Genomic DNA, 14,723 nt, shown 5'->3' with positions numbered 1-14,723 from the left:
AGGCCTGATTCACATGTAAGAAGAATCCACCATGGGGAATTCCCTACTGGGACTTCTCGAGGCAGCAGCCCCCATTTTGAATATTTGGGAATGTCAGGAGCACACTGTAGCTTGCCATTATGTGCAAACCCAGCAAGCATGTGTTGCTGGGGTGGTTGAGAAGCCATGCCCATCGCTTCTGTGTGGCTTGCCAAGCACCCAAACAGCCCACCCTCACCACATATGCATGTAATAGGAAGCCACAGCAGCAGCTTGGATCACCAGCCTGGCGGCCGAGGGTGCAGCAATCTCCCACGGCAAATAGGTAACAGTGGGCTGCAGTGATTATTTGAACAAGGTTTCTCTTTCCTTCCCTGGAAAGCGGGGTGGGGGGGGAGACTACAAGCCATTAATAGATAGGTAGATAGATAGATAGATAGATAGATAGATAGATAGATAGATAGATAGATAGATAGATAGATAGCCTTCCTTATGGTCCAGGTCTCACAGCCACACTCTCTCTTTTCAACAGTCCTTCCTTCCTTCTTTTTAAAAATTTAGTTAGTTTTTGCTTAACAAGAACAAAAACTATACAAAAGGAAAAAACAAACCCAATAACTCTCCCCACCCCCCACAACAATCAACTGGGAAAATTTTTTATCAAACACAATCAGCAAGGTGGGTCCTTGCTATAGCTGGCTTTATAAGAGAGCCAGTGTGGTGTAGTGGTGAGAGTGCTGGACTGGGACCTGGGAGATCTGGGTTCTAGTCGCCACTTGGCCATGGAAGCTCATTGGGTGACTTGGGGCCAGTCACAGACAACTATACAGGAAAGATCTGAATGTCCCTGATAGCCATGATAGTGCGGTCACTGAACTTGAGCCGGACATCCTCGAGAGTGAAGTCAAGTGGGCCTAAGGAAGCATTACTAACAACAAAGCTAGCAGAGATGACAGTCTTCCAGCTGAGCTATTTAAAATCCTAAAAGATGATGCTGTTAAAGTGCTGCACTCAATATGCCAAGAAATTTGGAACACTCAACAGTGGCCACAAGACTGGAAAACGTCAGTTTACATTCCAATTCCAAAGAAGGGCAATGCCAAAGAGTGTTCAAACTACCGCACAATTGCGCTCATTTCACATGCCAGCAAGGTGATGCTCAAAATCCTACAAGCTAGGCTTCAGTAGCATGTGAACCGAGAACTACTGGAAGTACAAGCTGGGTTTCAAAGAGGCAGAGGAACTAGACATCAAATCGCCAACATTCGCTGGATCATGGAGAAAGCAAGAGAATTCCAGAAAAATGTCTATTTCTGCTTCATTGGCTACAATAAAGCCTTTGATTGTGCAGATCACAACAAACTGTGACAAATTCTTAAAGAGATGGGAGTACCAGACCACCTTACCTGTCTCCTGAGAAACCTGTACAAGGGTCAAGAAGCAACAGTAAGAACCAAACATGGAACAATCAACTGGTTCAAAATTGGCAAAGGAGTATGACAAGGCTGTATATTGTCACCCTGCTTATTTAACTTATATGCAGAGTACATCATGAGAAACGCCAGGTTGGATGAATCACAGGTCAGAATTAAGATTGCTGGGAGAATTATCAGCAACCTCCGATATGCAGATGGCACCACCCTAATGGCAGAAAGCGAAGAGGATCTAAAGAGCCTCTTGTTGAGGATGAAAGTGGAGACTGCAAAAGCTGGTTTGAAACTCAACATTAAAAAAATGAAGATCATGGCATCTGGCCCCATCACTTCCTGGCATATAGAAGGGGAAGAAATGGAAGCAGTGACAGATTTTACTTCCTTGGGCTCCAAGATCACCACAGACAGTGACTGTATCCATGAAATTAGAAGACGCTTGCTCCTTGGGAGGAAAGCTATGGCAAACCTAGACAGCATAGTAAGAAGCAGAGACATCACCTTGCCGACAAAGTTTGTATAATAAAAGCTATGGTTTTCCCAGGAGTAACATATGGCTGTGAGAGCTGGACTATAAGGAAGACTGAGCACCGAAGAATTGATGCTTTCGAACTGTGGTGCTGGAGAAGACTCTTACGAGTCCCCTGGACTGCAAGGAGGTCAAATCAGTCAATCCTAAAGGAAATCAACCCTGAGTGCTCACTGGAAGGACAGATACTGAAGCTGAAGCTCAAATATTTGGCCACCTAATGCGAAGAGAAAACTCCCTGGAAAAGACCCTGATGTTGGGAAAGATTGAAGACAAAAGGATAAGGGGATGGCAAAGGATGAGATGGCTAGATAGCATCACCGATGCAATGAATATGAACTTGAGCACACTCTGGGAGAGAGCGGAGAACAGGAAGGCCTGGTGTGCTATCATCCATGGGGTCACGAAGAGTCGGACACGACTTAACGACTGAACAACAACAACAAACCGGATGGTGACCATGTGATTGCTGAGAGGGGAAGTTTTTCATGTTCAAGGGTGAATGAAACAGTGCCATCTTGTGGCTGTATTATTAGCACAAACAACCTGGGATATTTTTAATACCTCATGTTATTTCCATTAGCATTGAAAAATGAGGAAATGCCTGTGGATGCGCCATGGAGGTTGATGACATCATGAGAAGAACCCACAAACTTCTGTGAGTGACCCACCAAGAGTGCACAATAAAAGCCACTCGTGATCGTGCATTCAGTCTCAAGCAATCACACCTTGGTACAACTTTCATTGCCAGTGGGTCATTTACACACATGGATTCCATCTGCATTCATTCCTCTGCATTCATTCCCCCACCCCTGAATCACCTTCTTAACAAATGGGATTAATCGTTTAAATTAGAAGTGCATTTTAGACAGATTTGTGCCAAAGAACATTTAACGTTTGTAATTCACCTCCCTGTGCCTTTAATAGCTGGTGCCATATTTCCCCAATTTGAAGGTGGAAAGAAGCCAAAGACCTGCCTGTTGATCTTCTTCCTGTTATGCATTTGACACAGCCACAAAACCACAGAAGAAGCAAGGGAAATATGGCAACCCAATTAGGTTGGGTCACAAGTGTGAACTTCAGGGACTTTTAAAGTCAAAGTGTATCTGCCCCCAAAGGTCCTTATTAGAAGTCTCCATAAACCGCACATCTTTAAGGCAGACTGCTCATAACAATACATACATTAGGTCATGTTAAAATCCTTTAGTTTTTAACCCTCAGCACTCTGCCAGGATCAATTTGTAGAGGGAATACTTGCCTCTATCACAGGCTGAGTGAGTTTTTCAGCAGCCCAACCCAACACGGACACAGAAGGAGTAGGGGTTGCCCTGAAGCAATCCCAAAAGGTGTCAATAACCAAGTGACATTAGCTAGTGTGGGGGTAGCTAATAGCATTGATTGAATTAAATAATTTGATTAAGGAGATCAGAACCTTCAGCTGAGTAAGTCAAAGGAATGAAGGAAACCTGATCACCCCTTTTTCTTAACTTTGTCCCAAACAAACAAAAAGTTTTTCAGATAAATAGCGAAGCAACCATTTGGATCAGTCCTATTTTATTTCATTGATGGCTTACGCCCACTAGGGATGTTTCATGCATCCCAGGGAGAGGTGATTTGTGGCATGCCTGAAAAGGTAATGGCAGGTGTCTCCTGACACTCCCATCTGCCTTTCTGGTGCTGCCCTGTTGTCTTCTCCATGGGAATCAGAAGACAAGGGCAAGCTATACCAAGGTAAAGTACAGGAACATAAGGACATAGGAAACTATCTCACACTTAGACCATTGGCCCATTTGGCCAAGTATTGGCAACAGTTACTGGTGCATTATTCAAAGATGCTGTGTGACATGCATGAAAATGTTTATTCAGAGAGCAATCCTATGATCCCCCTGAGAGCAACTCAGAGAACATGGGATAGTTCATATTCCCCCTCCTGAGGCTGTAGACACTCTACAACATCTGTGCAGGGGACAGGTAACTTGGACTTTCAATCCCCAACCCCTGCCCCATTGCAGCCAAGGTGGAAAGAACCATGGTGGCAGCTTCATGAGGCTGAAAATGTGGCCCTGGAGGGAGGGAAATGGGGATTCTCTCATGCACAGGTAGGGAAGGGCAGGGGAATGGAGAGGCCAGATTTGAGAAATACCATGGCCTCTATAGATTCAGCAGAGCTGCCAGGAGTGCAATGTCTCTTGATGGGCTCAAAGGCCCATCCAGGGGAACATTATGTAAAAGGATGATGGAGAGGAGAAAACTGCCTCCTGCTACCCGCCTGCTCTCCCAGCAACAACAGCCTAGCAGAGCACTGGAGACTCAGAACCTTTTGAGATTGGAGGCTTCCTTCCAAGGGGGGCACAATCCATAAATGAGAGTAAAGAAAGATGCTTCCCATTACCAGAGCAGAAAGTACAGATCTGAAAAAAGAATTTTCTATGAAGGAATTTAAACACACACACACACACACACACACACACACACACTACTGCTATTTTACAATGACAAATAAAGTAGGAGGTTACTTTTCTCAGACAGGATTGGTCCATTCTGCAACTTGCAATGAATACTTTCTCATTTCAATCACCCATGTTCTTGTCTCTATCCAGCAACACACAATGCTTGGAAAGATGGAATATCCTTTTAAAAACTCCCCTGATTCATGCACACAACTTACCTGTGATAACTTGTAGATGCTCAGAACAGTTTCCTTCTCAAGACAGTCATTCATGTTAGGTCCTCCAATGACTGCTATCAGATCATTCTGGAGAGCACATTTGTAGTTAGGGATGAATCTGCCAGGTCTGGAGAGAAGTTCCATTGTGGCACCATAAGTATGTTTTCCCCTAAAAGAGTTATTGTAGATGTTGAAACCGAGGGTGACATTGGGTAAGATCTGGGTTTTTTCGTTAATCTCCTTTACAGCAAATGCCAAAGTCAAGATGTGTTGGTAGCTCTGGGGCAGGAACCTGCAATGAGAGGTGTATGTAGTCCAATGCCTTAAGAACATGACACTACCCAAATTGTAGTTCATATACTGACAACCTTCCTGGAAACGTCTGAGGAAATACTGAGCTGTGGAATTCCACCACCACCACTACCACCACCACCATTATTCACACTGTACATTAAACAACAGGGGAGGGATGCATTTTGACTAGGAATATACATCTGTGTCTGAAGAATGCAACATTAATTCACCACTATTACCACATTGATACTACAACTACTACTGCTGCTGCTACAACTCCTCCTCCTAATAGTCATTGAGGAGGCAGGGGTAGGATGCCCATTTGAAAAGAAAAAGAAAACATATTGCTGTGTGCAGTACTGCCCACATGACTGAAGCAATAGCTAATCTAGGGAATGTTCCTGTCTGTGACTATTATCTGGACAGAGATTTAAATATCCACTTCCTTACATGAGATCAATGACAATGTCCTCCAAGGGATGGTTTGTGAATGTTATTGGAGCAGAAGTAAGGAAGATCAGAGAAATTATGCCACCAGTGATGACATCCCCTGATTGAAAATACTTATGATGAATGGGAATAAGCTCACTGCTTCCACATTTAACATCAGGAATCCTACAAACACTCATTGGGAGCAGCATTAATGCCAGCCTCCCAAATATTGAGATCACATATGAAAATCTTCTTGTAAGAGACCAGTTCATCTGTTCACACATTATCATTGGAGCACTGCTGGACTTGCACAACATGACATGAATGTTTATTTAGATGGCAGATTCAGAGCTACAGCAGTAGAGAGTAAATTTGGAACCACCAGGCTGATGGAGCACAACTCTGAAGGGGACAAAGGGGATATTTATCACAACTCTTAGTCTTCATATAGACAATTGCTAATGGCCATTCTGGTCCTTCAGAGAGTTGGAGGAGCCATAGAAGTAATAAAAGTTAATTGGATAATTTGAAGGGAGATAATTACCAACTCAGAGATACACGTTCTCTGCACAATTTCAGAAGGAAACCTCTTCCTTATGTCTCTGCAGACTTGTTCTCTGGTTTACCATAATGACAGCAAGAGACAAAAAATGTTGTAATAACCCATCCCATACCAAGAAAATAAATTGGCTTTAAATATGGCAAAATGTGCACATGTGGCCACTTTGTCAAACTGGAATTACTTAGAATTCAAAGAGGAAATTTCAGTCGCAATGGATTGCCCAAGTTCCCCTTCACCATATCCTTTGTGTTCCTTGCTACCATGTAACACTTTAGGCTGGATGCTTAACATATTTGGAGCTGGCTTGAACTCTTATTTTGGCACCCCAATCATGTCCCCTCGAACAGGCTGAGGTGGTTGCAAGGGGGCCTTGGGAGATTACTTGATATTAGTTAATCCCTGAGAACACTGCAGGGCATTTTGACAACCCTCTATCTCCTTTCACCCATCCCAAAGTTAATTTCATAAGACACTTTGAAACACGACTCTACAACTACACTTACTATGAATAATAATCATGAATGTTAATGTAGGGGATGTTAATTCCTCTTAACCATTTATTTTATTTTATTATTGGTGGGTGGGTTTTTAATACTCCTGCAAATCTCATTATTTGCCCTGTGTGGAGTTTTCCATGGGTACGTCCACATTTACTCAGGACCAAATAAGAATGGACTGTTTGACTTACTTTTGATCAACCCACACACAGTCAGAATTTGTCAAGCATGTAGCTGTAACACCACCTCAACAGCAGAGTTATATTTATTTTTTTATTATTAAATTTATTAATCACCCATCTGGCTGGTCACCCAGCCACTCTGGGCGATGTACAACATACCATAAAACAATTTAAAACAATAAAATTCTACCATAATTTTTTTTTTAAATACCCTAAGCCACCCCAAATGCCTGCCTGAACAACCACGTTTTGAATGCACGATGGAGGCTCATTAAAAAGGGGGCATGATGGAGTTCCCTAGGGAGGGAGTTCCACAGAGTGGGGGCCACCACAGAAAAGGCCCTCTCCCTCATCCCCACCAGTCTAGCTGTCCTGGCTGATGGGACAGAGAGAAGGCCATCCGAGGCTGATCTTGTTAAGCAGCCTGTCTGGTGCTGCTGGAGGCACTCCTTAAGATAGGCTGGGCCGGAACCATATAGGGTTTTAAAGGTCAAAACCAACACCTTGAATTTGGCCCAGAAAACAACTGGTAACCAGTGCAACTCCTTCAGCACTGGAGTGATGTGATCTTGCCGGTGGCTGCCTTTAATCAGGTGAGCCGCCGCGTTCTGTACCAGCTGCAGCTTCCGAACCGTCTTCAAGGGTAACCCCACGTAGAGCGCATTACAGTAGTCTAAACGAGAGGAGACCAGGGCATGTACTACCGATGGGAGCAGATGGTCGGGAAGGAAGGGGCACAGCCGCCGTATCAGATGGAGTTGATACAGTGCTGTCCGGCTCACAGCTAACACCTGAGCCTCCATGGACAGCTGGGAGTCCAAAATGACCCCCAGGCTGCGGACCTGGTCTTTCAAGGGTAGCCGTACCCCATTCAACACAATTATATGGGCGTAGTGCTAAATTATGCTTCTTCAACATTGAGATTTCGATGAACCCTGTTCTCTACCTCTTAGCATGACAGCCATGACACAGTTGTGAGTGCCACTTAGAGTACTATGGCTGCCTTAATATGGCTTGTCCCAAAGTTATTTCCAGTACTAGATGCTAGCATATCAACTTTATTATTATTTCAACATCTCCACCACTGATATCATGTGAACATAAGAAATTAAGCACCACGTGAACAGGAGAGCTACAAGTAGGAAGTCGTGCCTGCTTGGCATTTAAAAGTAGAGGAATGGAAGGAAAACACAGCTTGTGGGACAAAATGAGCCCCATGCACAAGTCATGTTTGAGCCTGTTATTGGATCTAACACCACATCTAGAGGAATTTTTGTCCTTGAGTTGAATGGGCAGCCAAGGAAACAGATGCTATATAGGTTTGCTGTCACCTAACAGTTTGGGAGCTGATGACTTTTAAAATCAGAAGACTCTCCTTGGAATGTCAAAGCTGGGCTTGCCTTGTGGAACTTGTTTTGTGAATGGACAGTTTCTGAATGTCCCTCAGTGCTTTCTGTGACGTAGATCTGTCATTATTCTTTCAATACAGTGTCGTCGTCCACACACACACACACACACACACACACACACACACACGATATCTCACTCTTTCAACTGCTTCTACTTGCAAGAGGAAGAAATATATTTCCTTTTATTCCCATCCTCCCTTCCACACAGAAGCATTATACAGATACCTCTTCCCTGAAAGATCACCCGAGAGAGCCTCCGTGTTTAGAGACAGTATATCTCTGATGCAAGAGTGGAGGGAAAATGTAGGATGTTCAAACTGAGACAACTTTGTCTCCAATCTCCATCTACTTTTAATTATTTTTATTGTGAATTTTCAAGAATACAAAATAAAACAAAAAGGGAGAAAAGGGAAAAAGTCACTGCATAAATGTCAATATATCACTTTCTATGCATGCATATGGAGTGTGTGTGTATGTGTGTGTGTGTGTGTGCATGTGTATGAATATCCAGCTTTCTAAAAGTTATACATAAACTTCAACAAAAGCAAACCAATTCTCCAACAAAGTATCCATTTGCAAATGTTGTCTATACATCACCCATTCAAATGTTGAATTATTTATAAGGTCTTCAATCCATTGCATTATAGGGGGTGAGTGTTTATCCTTCCAATGTTGTAATATCAGCCCTCTAGCTGTCAAAATTGCACAGAGGATCCATTTGCGAGCGGAGATGGGTCAAAGATAGGGATGTCAGAGAATTCCGCCACTGATCTCGGTGAGGCCGAATGCCAGTGCATTCGGCCCCCCGAAATCTGTGGCGGAACGGCCTGCCACCCCCCACCCCCCTGCGGATCCCCCCCCGGGACAACACTTATCTGGGGTGGATGTTCCGGGGGGTGCCAGCTGCAGTGGCAGCTGCAGCAGCGGCGGGGGCAGAAGCTGGTCTTCTGACCGGCTGCCACTGCCACCATTTGCAGTCTTGTCTTTTTTTCTTTTTTCTTGTAACAGAGGCATGATAGGCTACATAAGTTTTTACGTAGCCTATCACATCTCTGTAAAAAAAAAATGAAGAAAAATAAGGAACACAAATGGTGGCAGCCATAGCCGCCACCATTTGCATACTTGTTTTATTTCCCCCTTACCCAGAACCCTCCGTGGCCAGAAATCCGGCTGCGGACAGCCCTGGCCTGGGCCTGGCTGGCTGCTCCACGGAGCCACTGTGGAGCACAGCCGGCTTTCAAGGATTCTGGGGGGGGAGGACCGCATTGCCTCCCCCCCGTCGAGGATTCCGGGGGGAGGGATGGAACGCCTCCCCCCCCCATGAACATAATCCGCGGAAAGGTAAGTGACTTTCGTACATCCCTAGTCAAAGAAGATGCAGACAACAAGTTTGGGTTGAAAATTGGGCTACATTTATTGAAAATATCTGCAAAGGGGTAACTAGGATGGGCATCTAACTGTGTCAGCGACTAGCTGGCACTTCTTGGGCAAAAACACACCCAGCCTGAGGGGTGGTGGCAATCTCGCCACCCCTCCGGACTGCCCCTTCTGGGTGAGGTAGACCTTCCCCTGTCACCCCTAGGGATGTACAAAAGTCACTTACCTTTTCACAGCTTGGCTTCGTGGTGGGGGGGAGGCGCTTCGCTTCTCCCCCCGAAGTTCAGGCGAGGGGGGGAGGCGTCCCGCCTCGCCCGGCCAAAATTCAGGCTGGGGGGGGAGGCGCCCCATCTCCCCGGCCACGAAACAAAAAGTAAAAAAAAAAAAAGACCCCGTGATAGGCTACGTGACGATTTACATAGCCTATCACGGCTAGATTTCCAAAGTCAGCCGTGATAGGCTACGTAAATCACACCTGTCACGGGTGACTTTGGAAAAAAAAAAGCGAGTACACAAATGGCGGTGCCCATGGGGCGCTGCCATTTGCGTTCCTTATTTTGGCACGTCTAGTCTACGTAAAGATTTACGTAGATTACGGCGAAAATAAGGGCAACGCAAATAGCGTGCCCTTATTTTCGCCGTAGTCTACGTAAATCTTTATGTAGACTAGACGTGCCAAAATAAGGAACACAAATGGCGGCGCCGCCATTTGTGTACGTGCTTTTTTTTTCCCAAAGTCACCTGTGATAGGCTACGTGACGATTTATGTAGCCTATCACGGCTGACTTTGGAAATCTAGCCGTGATAGGCTACGTAAATCATTACGTAGCCTATCACGGGTGTTTTTTTGTTTGTTTTTTACTTTAGTTTCTTTTTTTTGCAATGGCGGCAGCGGCAGCCGGTCGGGAGACCGGCCGCCACCCCCGCCCATGCCGAACCGCCTCCGGGACCCGCCGCCGATACGGACATTCGCCGAAGGTAAGTCCCATCCCGGGGGAGGCGTGGGGCCGGCGGAGAATTTCCCAACCAACTTCGGGGGGGCGAATGCTTCGGCGCTCGGCCTCCCGAAGATTCGGGGAGAAATTCTCCGCTATCCCTAGTCACCCCCTCCCGGTGCCGCACAATACCTGGGTGAGTGAGGAGGGTTGGTCTCCCAGGCAACCCTTATCCCCCCGCCGAGCCACACAACCCGTTCGGGGGGGGGCTCAGGAGTCACCTGTCACCATAAGATGCCTCTCCATGCACACCATCCCTGATATCTTTCAGCTTTTGCCCGTCCTAGCTGCCACAGGAGTCACAAGCCTAGTGCTTGTGAAACTCCCCCCACCTGCAAAGAAGAATTTCCCGCAGGCCCCTTTGCAGATCGGACAACAATATGTCGTTCCCTGCATCGGACAGGTGGACACCGTCCTGCCTGTAAAGCTCCCTCCTTGTCCACAAAATTTCTGGGTGGGTGATGGACACATTGCCATGTTCCATTAGCCCTCGTCAGTTCTCTGTTCACCTTCTGCCATGCCCATTCCATGGCAGCATTACTCTGTGCCCTCCAATTAATTCTCAGGAGCATTGAGGACCATAATATGGTCACCCCTGGCCAACGATGTTGAACCGTCTGCAAATCGACCAACGCCGGCTCGACCAAACCCTTTCCCAGCTTGCAGCCCAGGTCGTTCCCTCCCAGGTGCAGCACCAGGAACTGTGGAGGAAATCTGACCAAACGTCAATGAAACAGGGAGGGAAGGAGTGAGTCCCATCGCATACCCTGCCCGCCAAACCACTGTATTGACACCTGTTGGGGAAACTGCAGCTGGGGTCCGAAGGCCGACGTAGAAGCCCTTCGAGCAACCCAAAACACCATACTGTGCCCACAAATGAGCACCTGTACCAGCATAGGTTGAATCTAATCTAGAGAATAAAACATCGGGGAAGGCGAAGAAAAGCATTATGAAGTAGCAGGCAAATTGCGAACGTAGGACTGGAAAGCTCTGGAGTGCCATCTCAGCCATCACGTGTTTGGGTGAAAAACCTACAGCAGCAGCTGTAGAGGCTGCTCCAATGTGGAAAGAGTGGGTCCCAAAACGACAATGACCAAGACCAAGTGTGGTTAAGGCTGACTTAGTAACTGCCCAGAATTGGAACTTGGTTAGCGGTGAACCATCAGTGTGGCAGAATAGGGGACCATCAACCACCCCACTGTGTCTCAGAAGAACCTACAAGGCCCTAACGGGGCATAACTCTTCGGACTGGGCTTGGCTGAGGGCCACCAACATGCCCTTGCCAGACTGATTGGTCTTTGAATGCCGAATGCGGAGGTGGATCAGGTTGGGATGGACCTGCACTTCGGAGTACCTTAAAGCCCTCCTGCATGGGTCAAATTTGGAAGCCCAGACCAATTCTGAAATCCTAAGGGCCCCAAAGAAGGCTGTTAAGGATGCAGCATGAAAAAAAGAAGCCTCGTATGGGAAAGAACAAATGGAGAGCCATAATCTCCGGAGTCCAAGAAGGATATCCGGAGACAAGGGGTGCCTGGAATCTGGCAGAGCAGGTGACATCCAAGCCCAGCCTTGAACTGCCTGCCTAAGTCGGAAATCCAAGGTGGAATCATCAACACCATGCACTTTGGCCCAGGAGGCCAAAGCGACAAGCCTCCCAGTAATGGTCCTAGCGGAGAGCCCGCTGATACGTAAATGGACACAGAATTGTCACAAGTGGTCCACAGGTAAGGGCCATGAGTCCTGCAGCTGAAGCCCACTCCTGAAGGCACGAAACTCCCTACCTGCTCTGTCGTAGGCGGCCCTAGTGCTGGGGGCTATGGAATTCAGGATAGCATGTTCGACTTGAGAACACCAATCTCCCATAGTCCAGCTGGCATGGGGACGGGTAGTAAATGTGCCCACGGGGCTAATACACAGAACCTGTCAATCTGGTTTCGTGACTAAGGATGGACGAAAGTCCCTTACCTGGTCCCACAGCTTGCTTCGTGGGGGGGGGGGAGGCACTTCGGTTCTCCCCCCGAAATTCAGGCCGGGGAGGAGCGCCCCGTCTCCCCGGCCGCGAAATAAAAAAGTAAATTTAAAACACACACACACACACACACGTGATAGGCTACGTAATGATTTATGTAGCCTATCACGGCTGACTTTGGAAATCGTGATATCACATGTTTTGTTTTGTTTTTTTAATTTACTTTGTAATGGTGGCAGCGGCAGCCGGTCGGAAGACCGGCCGCCGCCCCCGCCCCCGCCGAAACGCCGCCGAAATACCACCAGGACCCGCCACCAAGAAGGACATTCAAAGGAGGTAAGTCCCATCGGGGGGGGGGGCGGAGAATTTCACCACCAATTTCGGGGGGCTGAATGCGTTGGCATTCGGCCTCCCGGAGATTTGTGGAGAAATTCTCCGCCATCCCTATTCGTGACAAAGCATCGGCAATTGGGTTCCTCAAACCCGGTATGTGGCAGGTGCGGAACCAGATGTTGTGGCGTAGACATTGGAGGGTAAATGCTCTAACCAAAATCATGACCATTGGTTTCTAGAGGACAATGTATTAATGACGTGCACAGCAGCCATGTTGTCAAACCAAAAGAGGGCAATGGAATTGGCCATCAGGTCGGCCCAAATGTGCACTGCAATGTAAACAGGAAAGAATTCCAGGAAGGTGAGGTCCTGACAAATATTGGCGGAGGCCCAGCTTTCTGGCCATTGGCCAAGGCACCACCAATCCCACCATATCAGTCTGAAACTGAAGGCGCCAGTGGCATCTGAATGGATCTGCAGGTCGGCTTGGAGAAGCAAATCACGCCACCAGAAGGAGACGCCATTAAAATCCCTCAGGAAGTTAAGCCATACCTGCAGGTCCATGCGCATGGTGGCAGTGAGTCTGGTGCAATGATGCAGGGTTGAAGACCCCGCATCACCCAGCAGAGCCATCGCAGGAAGTCGTGGCCAGGAGCCACCACTTCAAGTTCAAATGCCCCACTACTTTTTGCAGAACTTTGAGGGAGACTTTGCGAAGCTGCAGGATGGTCTGGAGCTTCTTGCTAAGGACCCAGAGTTTGTCCTGAGGGAGGGGAGGGCATTGTGTGAGGTTATCCAATTCGATCCCCAGGATAGTTAAAGTAACGGATGGGCCCTCTGTCTTCTCATGGGCCAAAGGTATGACCAGGTCTGAGGAAAGGGATACAAATGCACTGATTAAGTCAGAGCATTGATTACTGCCCCCTGGTCCAGCAAACAGGAAGTCATCTAAATAATGAATCACATTTCCAGAGCCCATTATCTCCCTCATGGCCCATTCCAGAAAGGTACTGAACCTCTCGAACATGGTGCAAGAGTCAGAGCATCCCATGGGAAGGGCACGGTCAATATAAATTTTGTCCTGGAAACCGAATCCTAGCAAATCGAAGTCCGCGGGATTGATAGGCAAAATGCAAACGGCAGACTTAATATCACACTTGCCCATCGATGCTTCATGGCCGAGATCTCAGATCATGGCCACCGCCTCATCAAAGGAGGTGTATTGCCTGGAACACAGATAATCCGGGATCTCGTCATTAACAGACCGGCCCTTGGGGTATAGGGATGTCAGAGAATTTTGCCACGAATCTCGGGGAGGCTGAATGCCAGCGCATTCGGCCCCCCGAAATCGGTGGTGAAACGGTCTGCCCCCCCACCCCCCCCAGGACGGGACTTACCTTGGGCGGATCTTCCTGGAGGCAGCGGCTCCAGCGGCGGTTCGGCGGCGGTTTGGCGGCAGTGACCAGTCTTCCGACCGGCTGCCACCGCCGCCATTTCCAGTTAAAAAAAAACAAAACGTGATAGGCTATGTAAATGTTTACGTAGCCTATCACGGCTGATTTAAAAGGAAAAAAACGCGCATACGCAAATGGCGGCGCCCATGGGCACCGCCATTTGCGTTCCTTATTTTGGCACGTCCTAGTCTACGTAAACATTTACGTAGACTAAGACGGCGAAAATAAGGGGAACGCAAACAGCGTAGATGCTACGCTATTTGCGTTCCCCTTATTTTCGCCGTCTTAGTCTACGTAAACGTTTACGTAGACTAAGATGGCGAAAATAAAGGGAACGCAAATAGCGTAGCGTCTACGCTGTTTGCGTTCCCCTCATTTTCGCCGTCTTAGTCTACGTAAATGTTTACATAGTCTAAGACGTGCCAAAATAAGGAACGCAAATGGCGGCGCCCATGGGCACCGCCAGTTGTGTACGCGCGTTTTTTTTTCTTTTAAATCAGCCGTGATAGGCTACGTAAACATTTATGTAGCCTATCATGGCTGACTGCAGGGATGCAAACAGTGGTGGCTATGGCCGCCGCCATTTGCTTCCCTGCTAGCCAGCGGCCGGATA

At 47.3% G+C, this 14,723-nt stretch overlaps 1 protein-coding gene across 1 annotated transcript in view; it reads right to left on the bottom strand.

The window, feature by feature from the left end:
• The window catches only part of LOC146342581 (vomeronasal type-2 receptor 26-like), a 28,314-nt gene extending 15,088 nt beyond the window's left edge, over nucleotides 1-13,226 (bottom strand). Inside the window, exon 1 of the mRNA XM_084807907.1 lies at nucleotides 13,087-13,226. Within this exon, the coding sequence (XP_084664033.1) occupies nucleotides 13,087-13,226 (140 nt within the window). The remainder of the gene's footprint in view (nucleotides 1-13,086) is intronic.
• Nucleotides 13,227-14,723: the final 1,497 nt, after the last annotated feature.

The sequence above is a fragment of the Heloderma suspectum genome, chromosome 6 (assembly GCF_057233095.1).
Source record: "Heloderma suspectum isolate Gila_16-S chromosome 6, 16-S_ref, whole genome shotgun sequence".
Lineage (NCBI taxonomy): Eukaryota > Metazoa > Chordata > Lepidosauria > Squamata > Helodermatidae > Heloderma > Heloderma suspectum.
The sequence above is the reverse complement of the archived record's forward strand: the minus strand, read 5'-3'. Positions and strand labels throughout refer to the sequence as shown.